Source organism: Schistocerca gregaria, chromosome 8 (assembly GCF_023897955.1).
Source record: "Schistocerca gregaria isolate iqSchGreg1 chromosome 8, iqSchGreg1.2, whole genome shotgun sequence".
NCBI classification, from domain to species: domain Eukaryota; kingdom Metazoa; phylum Arthropoda; class Insecta; order Orthoptera; family Acrididae; genus Schistocerca; species Schistocerca gregaria.
This window is the reverse complement of record NC_064927.1, coordinates 345,304,561-345,323,019: the sequence shown is the minus strand read 5'-3', so window position 1 is coordinate 345,323,019 and position 18,459 is coordinate 345,304,561. Positions and strand designations below refer to the sequence as shown.

Genomic DNA, 18,459 nt, shown 5'->3' with positions numbered 1-18,459 from the left:
CATACAGAAAATTTATTTATATTCCAATACCAACTTTGGCTGTTGTACGTAAACACAGTAATTTAATACTCTCGTGACTGTAGTGCTGCCTGAGACACTTTCTTCAGATCAGTATTGTCCACGGTCGAATTTTGACCAATCGTGTTTATAAAGAAAATAAACTCAAATTTTTTAAATATAAGTAATTGGAATTTATTCGTATGCACATTCTTAGTCTTACTTGAACACTAAGTAGATTTTTAGGTCTTACGAGAATGTTATGAGGTAAAGAGTAAGAAAGAACGAAGAGAATGCATGAAAGAATGAAAGTCGCAAATGACAGAAATAATTGCTTTATTGTACAAATTAATGATATGTAATCACAGCATATTCAAATACTCTCAGTACATATTCTTTCATCATTTGCTAAATGTCCTTTCTTGTTATGTTCACAAACACAAAATTTCAAAATGTCAAAAGATCTAACATTACTTGTTGCAGTGCATAACAGACCATGCATAAAAACTGGTTGTTTTAATAAAATCCCAATTTTTTTGAATGTTTGTCCTTGTGACTTATTAATGATAATAAAAAATACAGGAATAATTGGAAATGGCATTCTTTGAAACTGAAAAGGTAAAATAGTAGCCGAATAGTAAGTATACATTGAATCAAAATTCTCTTACTTTGTGTGATGCCAATTAAAACTTGGCAATCAACAGCATTATTGTATAGAGACTTTTGACATGCACTCTTGTTCCAATTAGATTACATTAATACTTGTTCCATAGATCATGAATATGACACTTCGTAATGATGTGGAACGTGTCAGGTTAATGAAAGATGTCTGTACAAGATATTACATTACACAAAATATTGCATGACACTAATGCTTAAGTTAGTTTTTTTTTCCTCCCTTAATTTATATCTAAAAATTCAGCCAATGAGTAGAAGGAGTTGTCATCTAGAAATTCTTTTAATTTATTTTTAAATGTTGGTTGACTATCTGTCAGGCTTTTGATGCTGTTAGGTAGGTGACCAAAGACTTTTGTGGCAGCATAATTTACCCCCTTCTGTGCCAATAGCTAATCCTCCTTTTGTATGTATAGTTCTAATAAAAAGAAAACTGCTGCTGATTTTTAATTGTAATTTGTGTGGTAGTAAACCACTTACAGACACAGAATTCAAAAACTCTTGTGGATAGTATTTATCAATTTTGTATTCATTATCATAAATTTTTTATCATAGCTGTGGTAAATTTTTTGTCATAGCTGTGATAAATTTTTGTTTCACATGGCACAGCATTGAGTATATAGTTATTTATTATGGCGCGCTCTTCATTTTTTGCTGCTAGAATAACCAATTAGACAATGATTATAATAAATGTTTTCTGCAAGATTGCCATAAATATTGTTAATGACATTCTTTTAATCACTGACTAATGCCATGAAATTTCAATAATATTGTTACCAAACTGTGGAAATTTCCTTGCTTGGCAATTATCAATTTGATTCAAAATTTTACTTCATGTGGCAAAGCCCCCACATTTTGATTTAAAGTAACATGATGAAACTTACGAAACTCATGCCAACTTTTAATGCAGTTCTCAAGTAAAGAAGCATGTGATCCATGTAGAACAACTGGTAAAATCTGTCAAAACTCACTGCACAAAACAACAGTTTTACCTCCAAAAAGTTTATGTTCATTACATTTGTCTGTATACAAATCCCTAAATAATCTGTTTATAAGTTTCAGCACTTGAAGTGGACACATGGAAATTTTGTTAATAAGAATCAATGAACATGAAATAATGTACTGACCATAGTCACTGCCTGATCTTATTTTGAGCACTGAATTTTGCATAGTTGTTATGGTCAATGTAAATGCATTGTGCAAGAAGGTTCTGTCTCCAATTAGAAGAGCTGAAGCTATGCCACTAAAGGCTGTTGCAAAGGAACAAAGATTCAATGAATTTAATTTACAAGTAATTGCAGTTTGTGTGAATGTTCTACCACAACCTGCATGAGAAGTTAAGCAAAACACTTTTGAGCCAGTGACACAGTACTGAACTTCACAAATAACATGGTCAGTTATAGTATGCTTTTCTCAATTAGTTCTTTCACAAAGTTAATTAAATTTTAACTCTTCATAGATTGAATCTAAATTATCTACTTCAGGAAATTGTGGCATTGACACAGGAACAAGTAATTCAAGTAATCAAAATGTCTACTTATGGCCAATCAAAATGTCAATTTCTAGTGGTGCTCTGTTGCAACAAATTTCTTCATTGTATTTCCTTAAGAAATATTCACAAAGAAATATTCAAGCCACAGTGCTAAAGCATCTGCTGCTATGTTCAGTGCACCAATTATACCAAATAAATGTCTGCCCCTGGTAGCTGAGTGGTCAACGCAGCAGAATGTCATACCTAACAGCCCGGGTTCGATTACTGGCTGGATTGGAGATTTTCTCTGCTAAGGGAATGGGTGTTGTGTTATCCTTATCATCATCCTTTCATCCCCATCAACACACAAGTTGCCGCAGTGGTGTCAACTTGAAAAACTTGCACCAGGCGAATGGTCTACCCAACGGGACGCCTTAGCCACACGACATTTGCATTTTAATAAATAAATGAAGCATCTGCTTTGGTGAATTCAATTCTTATGCTTCATTTGAACATTCACAACGTTCATTGTCATTTGAAGTAAAATTTAGTGTTAATGACAGTAAAACCCCAGAAAGCTGATCTTAAAGAAAAGCAAGGGAAATAATGAAGCCAATAAATAACATTATTTATGGATTTCATTACTACGATACTTTGATGTCCTATGCTGGCAACATCTTCGACCTAACTGTTGTTGCATTGTAGCTGCCTGGTATCTGTGTGTTACTGCAAATGAACCATGTAACATGAGCCTCCCTAGGATCCGATTTCAAGAAACATTGTCGCTTTCATGTGTCATTTGTACTGTAGCACCTGATCAGTATGCAGAGCAGTTTTTGTGCTAACATACTGGAGAGTTTAATGCATGATAGAGAAGGTATCACCAGAGTTATGAACATGAAGACATGTACTTCCTTTTACCACTCTTAACAGCTATGTACATACATCTATGGCAAAGTTTGTTCAAATTACGTAAGTTTCATTGGTCTCCTTGTATAATTAATATTAAAAATTGGTACTTCAATTTTCATGTTCATATGTTAATATTATCATGATTATTTTCTTTGTGAGTAGAGGAAATTGACCCTAATTTTTCTTAAGGTATTCAGTTCTTTCGTTAGTGTATTTCACAAAATGTACCTATCAGAATATGAACGACAAGTACAGCTGACTGCTCCTAGTCCTTCCCACAAAGTGAGAAGCCATTTTCATAATGGCATCCAATGTCTAATGTTTCGCAGGAAGTTTCTCCAAATTGAAATTCTGAGTCACATTGCAACTATAAGGTAATAATGGTGAACAGAACAGCTTCAGATACAAGCAATTATATTAATAAATCCAGTGCAATTTTAAACAAGATCATTTTCAAGTGGCAACAGGTAACTTGACATATAATTTCAAACCTTTATGAGACCTAAGTTGAAACAAGGTCCCAGGAGTAGACAACATAACATTAGAACTACTGATAGCCTTTGGAGAGCCAGCTCTGACAAAGCTCTACTATCTGGTGAGCAAGATGTATGAGACAGACAAAATACTCTCAGACTTAAAGAAGAAAACAATAATTCCAATTCCAAAGAAAGTAAGTGTAGACAGGTGTGAAAATTACTAAACTATCAGTTTAATAAGTCACGACTGCAAAATACTAACAAGAATCCTTTACAACTGAATGGAAAAAGCTGGCAGAAGCCGATCTCAGGGAAGATCAGCTTGGACTCTGTAGAAATGTTGGAACACGTGAGGCAACACTGACCCTATGACTTATCTTAGAAGATGAATTAAGGAAAAGCAAACCTATGTTTGCAGCATTTGTAGACTTAGAGAAAGCTTTTGACAATGTTGACTGGAACACTCTCTTACAAATTCTGAAGGTGGCAGGGGTAACATACAGGAAGCACAAGTTTATTTGTACAGAAACCAGATGGCAGTTGTAAGAGTCAAGGGGCATGAAAGGCAAGCAGTGGTTGAGACGGCAGTGAGACAGGGATGTTATTCAATGTGTATACTGAGCAAGTAATAAAGGAAACAAAACAAAAATTTGGAGTAGGTATTAAAATCCATGGAGAAGAAATAATAACTTTGAGGTCTGCCCCCCAACACTGTAATTCTGTCCGAGACAGCAAAGGACATGGAAGAGCAGTTTAACGGAATGAACAGTGTCTTGAAAGGAGGATATAAGATGCACATCAACAAAAGCAAAATAAGGATAATGGAATGTAGTCAGACTAAATCAGGTGGTGCTGTGGGATTTAGATTAGGAAATGAAACAAAGTTGTAGATGAGTTTTGCTATTTGCGAAGCAAAATAACTGATGATGGTAAAAGTAGAGAGGATATAAAATGTAGACTGTCAACGGCAAGGAAAGAGTTTCTGAAGAAGAGAAATTTGTTAACATCAAGTAAGATTTAAGTGTCAGAAAGTTGTTTCTGAAAGTATTTGTATGGAGTGTAGACATGTATGGAAGTGAAACATGGATGATAAATAGTTTAGACAAAAAGAGAGTAGAAGATTTCGAAATGTGGTGCTATTGAAGAATGCAGAAGATTAGATGGGTAGATCACATAACTAATGAGGAGGTATTGAATAGAAGAGGGGAGAAGAGGAGTTTGTGGCACAACTTGACTACGAGAAGGGATCAGTTGGTAGGTCACGTTCTGAGGCATCAAGGGGTCATCAGTTTAGTATTGGAGGGAAGTGCGGATGGTATCACAGAGGGAGACCAAGGCATGAAAACACTGAACAGATTCAGAAGGATGTAGGATGCAGTAGTTACTCAGAGGTCAAGAAGCTTGCACAGGATAGAGTAGAATGGAGAGCTGCATCAAACCAGTCTCTGGACTGAAGACCACGACAACAAAATGAGACATCTGCTCACTAATAACCCCCACAAAATGATGAAAGGAAAAAAAAAATTATTGCTTACTACATTTTCACTGTTCATGCAATAAAACTGCCACATCAGGCATGACATTTTAATTTATTCCTTTGCTACTACTAACCATTAACAACAGATTTTTCAGACGGTATTCCCATATACCGCTGAATGTAACTGCGTAAATACAGGGTGTTTATAAATGAGTATTGGAGTTTTAATGCTTTATAATATTTATTACATTAAACTTACAGTTATAAATGATATCCCAAATGAAAGAGCAATTCAAACAGTTTTACCAAGAACATTATAAATGTTCAATGTGAGCACCGTTTATCACACGGCACACATCAAGTCTATAGCCGAGTACTTCCCAAATGGTGGTAACTGTGTCTTCAGTGATTGTAGCAACAGTTTATTGTAGCAACAGCTGCTACATTAAACTTACAGTTATAAATGATAACTCAAATGAAAGAGCAATTCAAACAGTTTTACCAAGGCATTATAAATGTTCAATGTGAGTACCGTTTATCAGACGGCACACATCAAGTCTATAGCCGAGTACTTCCCAAACGGTGGTAAATGTGTCTTCAGTGATTGTAGCAACAGTTGCTTCAATCCGGTTTCTTAATTCAGGGAGGTCTGCTGGTAGCAGAGGCACGTACGCACGATCCTTGATGAAGCCGCAAAGGAAAAAATCACATGGCGTCAGGTCAGGTGAAAGTGGAGGCCATGCAAAGCAAGCCTTGTCATTGGGCCCTTTACGGCCTATTCGGCGCATGGGCTAAAGACTTGATGTGTGCCGTATGACAAATGGTGCTCACATTCAACATTTATAATGTTCTTGTTAAAACTGTTTGAGTTGCTCTTTCATTTGAGATATCATTTAGAACTGTAAGTTTAATGTAATAAATATTATAAAGTGTTAAAACCCCAATATTCAGTTATAAACACCCTGTATATTGCTGTATGATTCATAGTTCAGGAGATATGACATCATACACATTGAGATGCATGGAAACAAAACTACTGATGTGGGGATGATAATGTGGAAAGAAAGAGGGGAGGAGCAGATAGAGAAACATAGACAAGGAAGAAGGAAGTGGACAGACTGTAGGGAAGGAGGAAATGAATACAGAAACGAAAGAGGAGGAGATGAACTGAGAGAGGGGGGAGTAGGAGACGGACAAAGAAAGGGGAAAGGATGAGATTGACTAATAGAAGACTGGAATAAATACATACCTGGGCCACACAACGTACTCAGCTAATAATTAATTTAAAAAATTCAGGAGGTACATTACACCATTTCTATAACATGATGCATCCAAAGCTAGAGTAGCAGACAATAACTAATATTTAAAAGTAAGTAATATTAAAGAGTAATTTTTTAGTATTACTTATTTTCAGAAATAATATTTATATATTATGGTATTTACATTTTAATATTGGTACTTGACTGTAGTCTAGGCATAGGGTAGATTTAGAAAGCATTACATTATTCAATGTAAGGCAATCACCCTTACGATTTATGTCATTCCACTCATGCACATATCCCCTATTAGTTATTCAAGTACCTTTTGCCACTTGGAATCACCAACACCACTGCAGACCAAAATGTAAATTGACGTGACTGACCTCTAGGAAGGCCCTCTCAGTTGTGGAGCCAGCGACGCTCAGAGCAGAGCAGACGAGGAAACCAGAGTCTTCCCGGCGAACGCCTTGGATACGCAACGACCCGTCAGCAGCGACATGTAGACGGCCGTAAGCGTTACCGGGGAACATGAGCTGCTGCGAGCCCTCGCGTGTCCAGAACACGGACGGTGGCGGGCTGCCAGATGCTGCACACTCGAAGAGTGCTACGCCATTCAGACCCACTTTCTGGTCTTGTGGTCGTGTCGTTATCCTCGGTGGGGCTACGGCAACCAAAATAAACGCATATGTTACACAGTGGCCTGTGATACTAGTAGGTTAAAAGTACACAATTCAGTTATTCGGCCACGGTAAAATTGTAGAATGATTGTCTTGCCACATTTCCAGCGGTTTTTGCGATATGTACTGAAATGTTCTTAAAATTGCTTCAAAATTAAAATTCACTGGAGGGTGAAAGGAATTTAGGAAAGGTCAGAAAGGAAGTGCAGGTCACTTAAGGCTCCAGATGAGACGGACCCAGCCGGTGTGAGGAGGGAGGGAGACAATGACCAGATCACAACAAAATGGGAGAAGATCTAAACCAAGCAACACAGGACCAAAATAAGAAAAAAAAATGAGGAAAAACGATCGCCAAACAGAGGGATGATGGCCAAACAAAAGTAACAGGTCGCCAAATAAAGAAAAAAAGATCTCCAAACAAATTGCCGGCCGAGATGGCCGAGCAGTTCTAGGCGCTACAGTCTGGAACAGAGAGACCGCTACGGTTGCAGGTTCGAATCCTGCCTCGGGCATGGATGTTTCTGATGTCCTTAGGTTCGTTAGGTTTAAGCAGGGAACTGATGACCTCAGAAGTTATGTCCCATAGCGCTCAGAGCCATTTCATTTAGATCGCCAAATAAAGGTAATAGGTTGCTAAACATAAATCGCTAAATTTTGTTAAAACGACCGCTAAATACGAGAAAACATAAAATTAGAAACAGATCACTGAAGACGTAAAGAAGACCGGCAGATGAGGAGAGAAGCCCAAGAGCTACTGCCTACAGTAGACTATCCGCTGAAATAATGTGCAAAAATAGACAGCGAAACAGAATCAAGAAAAAGTCTGTAAACAAACAGCAGATAACACTGAAAAACAAATAAGATGGCAAAAAATGGGAGCAGCTCGCTAAATGCAGAAACAACAGCAGTCGAACAAGACATATTGGCCGATGTACAAGGGAAAACGATCGCAAAACAGACTTTTAACACCACTCTCAACAATGAGAATCGATCGCCAAACAGTGAAAATGAATATTAGAAAACAATGAAAAGAGGAACAAATGACCGCTGAACATTTTTTCTCCCCTTGTCCTCACAGTACGTGGTTTCCTTTCATCTAGAGGTCTAAGCGATCTGCCCTTCTTTTTTTTTACCTTTCCCCAATCTATGCCTCTCTCCTCCCTGACGGATCAGTCGTTCCGAAAGCTAGGGTAATATCATGTGGTTTTATACTAATAAATCCCACCCCACTTCTATAAAGAATCCAACTCCCATGTATAAAAAGTCGTATCTGCCGAACTATGTACCGCACAACGATACAATTTTACATGTAAAATCAGTGGTATATACGGATACGGCCTGCAAAATGTGTTGCGAATGGAGTTAGTAGCAAAGAAGTTATAAATTAAAATGTTATTCCTGATGCTTCAGTTTAACTGCTTGAACAGAGTGAAAATGTAGTAAGTGATAAAGCTTTCCCTTGCAGCATTTTGTGTTTGATTGGGAAGGGGGGGGGGTTAGAAAAAGTTTCCAAAACGTTTGAAATTGTGTATAAAGTGTGTTAGAAATCACCAAGTGCTCTCACTCTCACATACTGGATGAATATAGTCTGGATAGTTCTGGCGCCATAGGTTATGCTGCCTCTTAATGCGAGGTCTAGAATAGTCGTCATCGTCATCATTTTAGTCTAGTTTGATCCATTACAAAGTTTATTAACCTCCTACGATGACTAGAGAAAGTGCTCACCTAATAAGAATTGGTTTTCATTGTTGTCTACAAGCTGCTGCTAACAATCATTCACATAAAAAAGCGCCGCTGCCAATAATTGTTAGACGGAAGATCAGATTCATATATTCGGACGGACGAAGGCTAGATCTACGAATGCTGCAGACCTGCACACATGCGGCTTATGGCGAATACCGAGGACCTATATACGGCATTCACGTGCAAAATAATAAAGGTTAATGGTTGATTACATATTATTTACACAAGAGTACTTACAACAGCATGACGCGGATCCTAAGTACTGCTTGGCCAATATTCACTCGGGGATGCATCTACACCAACTGCGCAATGATGTTTCCCTACTCCACATTATTTTAGAGTTTGCCCTCGCCCCATGCAGATCAACATGCATTCACGGTACCAGGATTAGAGTGGAGGGGGACGAGGACGACGACCTCATGTTACTTTCGCAGTGAGTGGAGAAATAGTTTGGAGATTTCACAAAAAATGGCTCTGTGTACACCTGCTACTAAACTTCATTCATCACGCAAATTGTAAACAAACACAAACGCGATGGCTAGTTGGCATCTGTAGCACAAGTACACTTGTGTTGTTACGCTTTAAGATATTCTACTGTATTAACAACTAACTTTTTCTTAACCACATTTTGCTACGTAGTTTTTATTTCAAAAATCATGTACAGTCTCTGTGTCCATAAATGCAAGTTGTGATCTGATCATCGTGCTGTTAACAGGGCCTACTGTGGAAATGGCTGACGCTGCTTCCTGCTCCCTAGTAAAAGACGTGCATGGAACACAGTTAAAAATGCCGAGAAACAGGTTTACTTAATGTTTTCCGCGAGTTTACAGAGAAAATCGATCTGGAAGTTTTCAGAGAAACTTATCTACATAAAGTTAATGTGTTTCTGTAAACAAGGTATCTGCGACTTAACTGACAGCCCTGGAGAATTTAAAACGGATATTTTGGGTATCGCTAGTTCGAATCTCATTGTGGGCTTTTCTCTTTTCTCAAGTTTTTTCATACAGTTCAACTACCTTCCTCATTTAAATATAAAAATTTATCTAAGATATGCTAGTTAACACGTAACTAATCGTCATTTTTATGAAACATGACGTCTTCTTGTTTCTAATTATATATCACATGCAAAATTCCAGTTTCTTTTGCAAATATAAATTCTTAGTTATCGATATTTTATAAAACATTGTCGATAAAGAATGTTTAAGTTAAGTAAACGTTACAAAATAAATTTTTGGGACAGAAAGGAAGACTCAAATAATCTTTATTTGGACTATGTCCACTGTTTTAATATTACAGATGTGGTCTCATACTAGCCAGGGTGACAAGCTTCGTAGAAACACGGAAAACAATAATTTTGAGGGCATCGATCATCCCGTACAAATGCGGCACTTTTACATTTGCTACCGTATCAATGCAATCTAAACCCAGAAGAACAGATCTGGATCCAAGTTAAGGGATTTGTCGCGATAAATAAACAAAGTATTTAAGCTGCCAGACGTACTATAACTAATGTACGAATCTTTGTCACACATCACGGCCGAACTCTGACGGGATGCATCTCATAAAAAAAAAAGGGGGAGAAAATGTGGTGTGGGTCGCTTCATGGGTTCTGTTGTGTTGTTGACCGCCTCGTTATCAGTGTAGCAGATGACAGTTCCAGTACTGAATTGTATTCCTCGATTCGGATGTGGAAAGGCTTCAGACGCAGGCCGGAGTGGCCGTGCGGTTCTAGGCGCTAAAGTCTGGAACCGAGCGACCGCTCCGGCGCAGGTTCGAATCCTGCCTCGGGCATGGCTGTGTGTGATGTCCTTAGTTTAGTTAGGTTTAATTAGTTCTAAGTTCTAGGCGACTGATGACCTCAGAAGTTAAGTCGCATAGTGCTCAGAGCCATTTGAACCATTTTTTGAAGGCTTCAGACATTACCACAAGACTGACTAAGTAATACCTTCAAGTGGCTTCAATATTTAAGAAAAATTTGCCGGTGTTTAATTAAGATTTTTGATCACTAGTGATTTTAATTAGAGTACTATGTTACCTAAGAGCGGGAGCATGTTGTTTCCCGCCTGGTCCCCTAAGAAGCGTACTGCCGGAATTTTGCCGTATACTATCTAATTCTGTTCACAATTTAATTGACATTGGAAGCTCAACTGTTCCTCTGCCCGTAAGTTTTTACATGTTAACTGCAGCAGTTCAAGTCGCTGCAGGTTAGTTGGACCTACTGGCTGGCCAGTGCTGTCCAAGTTAAATGCGCCGTTCGAGCTGTTCCACATTATAGCTGAGTCGATGTGTGCGTAACACACAGCGTAAAATTACCCCTATTGTCGCACTTGACTGTACCCGAAACAGCTAGGCTTCCACTACACGTGAAACGAAATTCAATGAGATTCCGTCAAACGCGAAGGAATACATAGTGACATGTTTAGATCAGGTTTAATCGGATGATGAAAGCAGTATAGGTTAGCACAGGGGTGTCCAACCCGCAACCCACGGTCCGCATCCGACCCAAGGCAGTTATCGAAGCGGTGAGCATCTGTCACACGATCAGTAAAAGTTAATACATAAATTTCCCTAAAATTCCGTTATCAAACACTATGTTAAATTGAATATAACTCCCGCCAGACGATGCTATTCTCTTATTGACCCATCGGCGTTTTCTTGTGGTTATTTTTAGTGTAGGTGTATTATGTGCTGCCCAAAAATACTCTGTTGGTTCCATTGTGGACGAAGCAAGTTTAACGGTTGGATACGTCTGGTTTAGATGTTCTAGCAGTCTACAACTTGACACTGAACTGACACTCTGTCAGTCTGGCGAAGAGAAATGTGTGTTCGGATTGCTAAAGTTTTATTTCTGAGGTGGCAAGCTGTCCTGCCGTGTCCCTCACTGGGTTTTGCCCTCTTTTGCTAACGTCGACTGACAATCATAATTTTCTTCGGGGAATCGCTTATAAGAAGATATTGCGCACCTAAGTACGTATGAGACTTACAGAACTTGATTCTCACTTTTAGAACGAGCACAAAAAGATTCGCCCGCTATAATAAAGACGGGCGTGGTGTTTTGGTTCTCACAGGCTATAATTGACCTCGAGGGCCGCCATTCGTTTCCACCTGACAAGCGGGAAGCCTCGCCCGTAGTTAACGGATGAAAGAGAATTAGCGCCATTCACGCCTCGAGCAATTTAAAAGCACAATTGCTCATCCACAATCAGCTTTTCTTTTCGTAGCGTGCGAGAGATGAAGAAATATGTCTTTACACACACAATAATAAACTTGCACTCTGCCAATTTAATACCACAAGCTTCAGCAACTGTCGCTTGGTGGAAAAATTTGATCTATGGATCTTGGTCGCTTGCTCGCGTATGTGAATCAGTAGCATCATGACAGAAAAAAATGGGTTTTGTCTTCATCTATGCAAAGAAATACTTTGTACAGTAGCAACATGTTCTTAAGCAGTATGACAGAAACCTCATACTAGCCTTCAGCAATTTCTGTTAATCACTGATCACGTATATGTTTTTACAGCATTAAAATAACACAGCATTATTTACAGTAAAGCAACGTATTCCAAAAAGTATTGTAACTTGCACCATTGACTAGTTGAGGTTCACGTTATTCCAGAGGACGCAACTGGATACAATGTGGTTTCACTTCAAATGGTTCAAATGGCTCTGAGCACTATGGGACTTAACAGCTATGGTCATCAGTCCCCTAGAAATTAGAACTACTTAAACCTTACTTATCTAAGTACATCACACAACACCCAGCCATCACGAGGCAGAGAAAATCCCTGATCCCACCGGGAATCGATCCTGGGAACCCGGGCATGGGAAGCGAGAACGCTACCGCACAACCACGAGATGAGGGCTGTGGTGTCACTGTCCCTGCTGTAAAAAGCAAAGCAGTCTCGCTTGGCGCACGCCATTTCTCAGTTTCCCAGAGCTTGCAATAACTTTGAATGCACGAGTAACTGCTGTGGTCTTTGCGAAAACAGATGCGTTCCGTTTTTGCACTGAACGTGAGCAATGATACGTGGACGGAAAACCGATGTACGACAGCTGTTAGCTCTCCACATAACATTAATTCTACAGCTGTTCCAAAACGTACGCCAAAATCAGCTTTTCAGGCAATAAAATCACCAGGACTGTTTGGTATTACTCGTAACACGATCTCGGAAAATTTTGCTATAGTGAATATACACTCCTGGAAATGGGAAAAAGAACACATTGACACCGGTGTGTCAGACCCACCATACTTGCTCCGGACATTGCGAGAGGGCTGTACAAGCAATGATCACACGCACGGCACAGCGGACACACCAGGAACCGCGGTGTTGGCCGTCGAATGGCGCTAGCTGCGCAGCATTTGTACATCGCCGCCGTCAGTGTCAGCCAGTATGCCGTGGCATACGGAGCTCCATTACAGTCTTTAACACTGGTAGCATGCCGCGACAGCATAGACGGGAACCGTATGTGCAGTTCACGGACTTTGAGCGAGGGCATATAGTGGGCATGCGGGAGGCCGGGTGGACGTACCGCTGAATTGCTCAACACGTGGGGCGTGAGGTCTCCACAGTACATCGATGTTGTCGCCAGTGGTCGGCGGAAGGTGCACGTGCCCGTCGACCTGGGACCGGACCGCAGCGACGCACGGATGCACGCCAAGACCGTAGGATCCTACGCAGTGCCGTAGGGGACCGCACCGCCACTTCCCAGCAAATTAGGGACACTGTTGCTCCTGGGGTATCGGCGAGGACCATTCGCAACCGTCTCCATGAAGCTGGGCTACGGTCCCGCACACCGTTAGGCCGTCTTCCGCTCACGCCCCAACATCGTGCAGCCCGCCTCCAGTGGTGTCGCGACAGGCGTGAATGGAGGGACGAATGGAGACGTGTCGTCTTCAGCGATGAGAGTCGCTTCTGCCTTGGTGCCAATGATGGTCGTATGCGTGTTTGGCGCCGTGCAGGTGAGCGCCACAATCAGGACTGCATACGACCGAGGCACACAGGGCCAACACCCGGCATCATGGTGTGGGGAGCGATCTCCTACACTGGCCGTACACCTCTGGTGATCGTCGAGGGGACACTGAATAGTGCAAGTACATCCAAACCGTCATCGAACCCATCGTTCTACCATTCCTAGACCGGCAAGGGAACTTGCTGTTCCAACAGAACAATGCACGTCCGCATGTATCCCGTGCCACCCAACGTGCTCTAGAAGGTGTAAGTCAACTACCCTGGCCAGCAAGATCTCCGGATCTGTCCCCCATTGAGCATGTTTGGGACTGGATGAAGCGTCGTCTCACGCGGTCTGCACGTCCAGCACGAACGCTGGTCCAACTGAGGCGCCAGGTGGAAATGGCATGGCAAGCCGTTCCACAGGACTACATCCAGCATCTCTACGATCGTCTCCATGGGAGAATAGCAGCCTGCATTGCTGCGAAAGGTGGATATACACTGTACTAGTGCCGACAATGTGCATGCTCTGTTGCCTATGTCTATGTGCCTGTGGTTCTGTCAGTGTGATCATGTGATGTATCTGACCCCAGGAATGTGTCAATAAAGTTTCCCCTTCCTGGGACAATGAATTCACGGTGTTCTTATTTCAATTTCCAGGAGTGTAGAACGTTGTTGAAATAAGTTTGTGGTTGTAAGTTCTCTAGCAGCCATAAAGTAGTTAGTCATTGTCCCTGCATTTGTGAATGATACGTCTTATTTACATCTATACATAACATCTGCACATACACTATGTGACTGTTAGCACTGTCAATCGCCTTGTTATCAAACCCAAGTTGGGCAATATGAGCTCTGGATATATTCGAAGCTTACATGTGATACATACCTGATGATATAAATTATGTAAGCATGGCGACTTCTACTTTAGTATGTGCTCGTACATGACAACAAGAGCGATTCAGCTCAACAGATTATGAAGATGTGTAATGCCTGGTGGTTGATAGGCAACATCTCCGAGGTAGCGATGAAGTGGGGATTTTTCCCGTACGACCATTTCACGAGTGTACCGTGAACATCAGGAATCCGATAAACGCATCAAATCTCCAGCATCGCTACGGCTGGAAAAAGATCCTGCAAGAACGAGACCAACGACGACTGAAGAGAAACATTCAACGTGACAGAAGTGCAGCGTTTCCCAAAATTGCTGCAGATTTCAGTGCTGGACCATCAACAAGTGTTAGCGAGTGAACCATTTAAAGAAACGTGGCCGAGACGGGCATTCGGAGCCGAAGGCCCACACGTGTATCCTTGATGACTGCACGACACAGAGTTTTACGCCTTGCCTGGGGTCGTCAACACCGACATTGGACTGTTGATGATTAGAAACATGTTGCCTGGTTGGAAGAGTCACCTTTCAAATTGTATGGAGCAGATGGACGTGTACAGGTATGGGTCCATGGACCCTGCATGTCAGCGGCGGGGCTGTTCAAGCTGGTGAAGGCTCTGTGATAGTGTGGGGCGTGTGCAGTTGGAGTGATGTGGGACCCCTGATACGTCTAGATACGACTCTGACAGGTGACACGTAAGCATCCTGTCTCATCACTTGCATCCATTCACGTCCATTGTGCATTCCGACGGACTTGAGCAATTCCAGCAGGACAATGCGACACCCCACACTTCCAGAATTGCTACAGAGTGGCCCCAGGAACTCTTTTCTGAGTTTAAACACTTCCGCTGGCCACCAAACTCCCTTAACATGAACAGTATTGAACATATCTGGGATGCCTTTCAACGTGCTGTTCAGAAGAGATCTCAACCCCCTCGTACTCTTACGGATTTATGGACAGCCCTGCAGGATTCATGGTATCAGTTCCCACCAGCACTATTTTAGACGTAAGTCGGGTCCACGACACGCCGTGCTGCGGTATTTCTGCGTGCTTGCCGAGGGTCTACACGATATTAGGTGTACCACTTTCTTTGGCTCTTCGGTGTACTTCCCGATCGCGCCTGTTTGCCCGTTTCTGTGGCTACTATGTACGCCAGGGAAAGAGGTTGTTAACAGCATAGAGGTAATGCGCCGGTCTTTCCCTAATCCGCCTAAATGGGTAGTGATCTTGGCATACGAGGTCGCTTCAAGGTCGAGCGGTTTCCCCTTGGTGGCCGGTGTTTTCGAAACACGATTGCTGACAGACTTCTGGAAGTCCTGGCACAAAGTGTCACTATGCTGAAGCGGGAACGGGAAATGGCCAATGAAAACGCCTACATGTGTTAGGTTTAAAGTCTCCATCTCGTACAAAAATAATGTAATACTGTGATATAAATTTCGATATAATTTCAAAGCGTGTCAAAAATCAGTGCTTAAATTTAATTAGGGCCGGAGTTACGACTTTTCTTGAAACAAGTGAAATACTGTGAAATTCAAGTGTGATATAAATTTCGATATAATTTCTAAGCGTGTCAAAAATCAGTGCTTAAATTTAACTAGGGCCGGAGTTACGATTTTTCTTGAAACAAGTGAAATTTTCGCGTCCAGTAAAGTTTCCTACTTGAGGTCTGACAGGCACGATGCTTTGGGCAGCACAACGGGAGACGACAAGACCAGACTTCCGTTGGTGTGTTGCTGACGGAAGCAGTCCAGCAGGATCGCTGCGAAATGCTAAACCAGTTTAAGTCGGACTGTAAACTGATAGATGGACCAAGGAAATTCTCTGCAGGACTCCAAAAGATAAGGAAAGAGCGAGTAGAAAGTCGACAGATGCCATTAAAACATTCAGGAATAACATGAATGTGTACGGCTGAAAACCGTAACAGACGTGTACTGTTGAACGATATCAAAGAGTTGATGAAGGCGACCCTCCGTCACTGATTCACTGCACTCACTGAGAAGCACATGGCAGAGGGTATGTCCCACTGTATCACTTGGGGATTTTCCCTGTTCCAGTCACATATGGAGGAGAGATACAAGGGAGCTGTAGTATATTCCTGGAGTCATCATCTAAAACCACTTGATGAAACTTTGTATGTAGGCTTTCTGGGGTTAGTTTGCGTCTCCCTTCAAAAGTCTGCCAATTCAGTTTCTTTAGCATCTCTGTGACACTCTCTCACAAATCAGACAAACCTGTGGCCATTCATTCGAGCTGCCCTTCTCTGTACACGTTCCGTATTCCCTGTTAGCCCTATTTGGGACAGGTTCCAGACACTTTAGCAATACTGTAGGATGGGTCGCACGAATTGATTTGTTAGCGTACAAAGCGTTACATCCAGATATTTGTATGAATTGATCGATTCCAACCGTGACTCACTGATACTATAGTAGTAGGATACTACGTTTTTTGTTTTATGAAGTGCACAGTTTTATGCTTCTGAACGTTTAAAGGCAGTTGGCAGTCTTACCAAGACCTGACTGAGTATTTATACTCTTTCTTTCAGACAGTACTTCATTAGGGATAACTGCATCGTCTGTAAAAAGTCTAAGGGCACTATTAATATTGTCCGCAAGGTCATCAGTATACAACATGATCAGCAATGGTCCCAACATACTTCTTTGGTACACACTCCATATTACCTCTGCGGCTGTCGATGAGTCTCCATCCAAGATAACTTGCTACGTCCCCCCTACCAAAGAAACCTCAATCCAGTCAGAAAGTTTTGCTTGCTACGCCATAAGATCTTAGTTTTGATAGTAAGTGTAGATGTAGTATTGGATGGAATGGTGTCTGAAAATCAAGAGAGACTGCATCTACCTGACTGCCTAGATCCAAAGCCTTCAATATGTCATGTGAGAAAAGTGCGGGGTGGGTTTCACATGACCTGTGTTCTCGGAATGGTTGGCACGGAGGAGGCCATTCTCCTCGAGATAATTTTGGAGTGGATATTTTTGGCGTGTGGTAAAGCAGAGTGATGAGGGGGGACTTACAGTGGACGGTGAGGGTGGCGCGCGCCGAGATGCTGCCGACGACGTTCTCGGCGTCGCAGATGTAGACGCCCTCGTCGGCCGGCACCACGTTCTCGATGCGCAGCGACTTGTCGTCGAGGATCTGGGCGCGCCCGATGGGCATCTTTCCGTCGTCGCGCCGCCACAGGATGTTGGGCGCCGGGTCGCCGCCGACGCGGCACTGGAAGTGCACCGACTGGTCCTCCAGCACCGTAGCGTCCGCAGGCTCCTTGCTGAAGAACGGCTTCACTGTCGGCACCAACAGAACACGGCATTACGAAAGGGCAACGGCGGCCCGGAGAGTCGCGTCTCAAGGCGCCTCTACACCGCCCGATTTCTGTGATGGGTTAATGAACATGTGCATTTACAGATTATGTTGTTTTACGACGTACGTATACGTGTGCTCACACTGTGTAGCAACGAGACGAATGTATTTAATAGGATTGACAACGACACACAAATGTGTCAAAATGGTTCAAATGGCCGGCCGCGGTGGTCTAGCGGTTCTAGGCGTTCAGTCCAGAACCGCGCGACTGCTACGGTCGCAAGTTCGAATCCTGCCAATGGCTCTGAGCACTATGGGACTTAATAGCTGAGGTCATCAGTCCCCTAGAACTGAGAACTACTTAAACCTAACTAACCTAAGGACATCACACACATCCATGACCGAGGCAGGATTCGAACCTGCGACCGTAGCGGTCGCGCGGTTCCAGACTGTAGCGCCTAAAACCGCTGGCCCGGCCGGCAAATGTGTCAGCTTACATTACGTTGACATGGCTTCAAGCCGCAACATCAGCACCTGACAATGGCCTAAGACCGAAATTGCAATAGTGTAATAAAAACTTATAACTGTCACTGGCATAAAGATGATGTCCTTCAAAAAACTTCAG

The 18,459-nt window shown here is 42.0% G+C and overlaps 1 protein-coding gene across 1 annotated transcript in view; it reads right to left on the bottom strand.

Annotated features, from left to right (window-relative positions):
* LOC126284281 (roundabout homolog 2-like) overlaps positions 1-18,459 on the bottom strand; it is a 1,294,877-nt gene that overhangs the window by 60,791 nt on the left and 1,215,627 nt on the right. Inside the window, exons 6-7 of the mRNA XM_049983105.1 lie at positions 17,552-17,818; positions 6,651-6,928 (exon numbers count right to left, since the gene is read on the bottom strand). Of these exons, the coding sequence (XP_049839062.1) occupies positions 6,651-6,928; positions 17,552-17,818 (545 nt within the window). The remainder of the gene's footprint in view (positions 1-6,650; positions 6,929-17,551; positions 17,819-18,459) is intronic.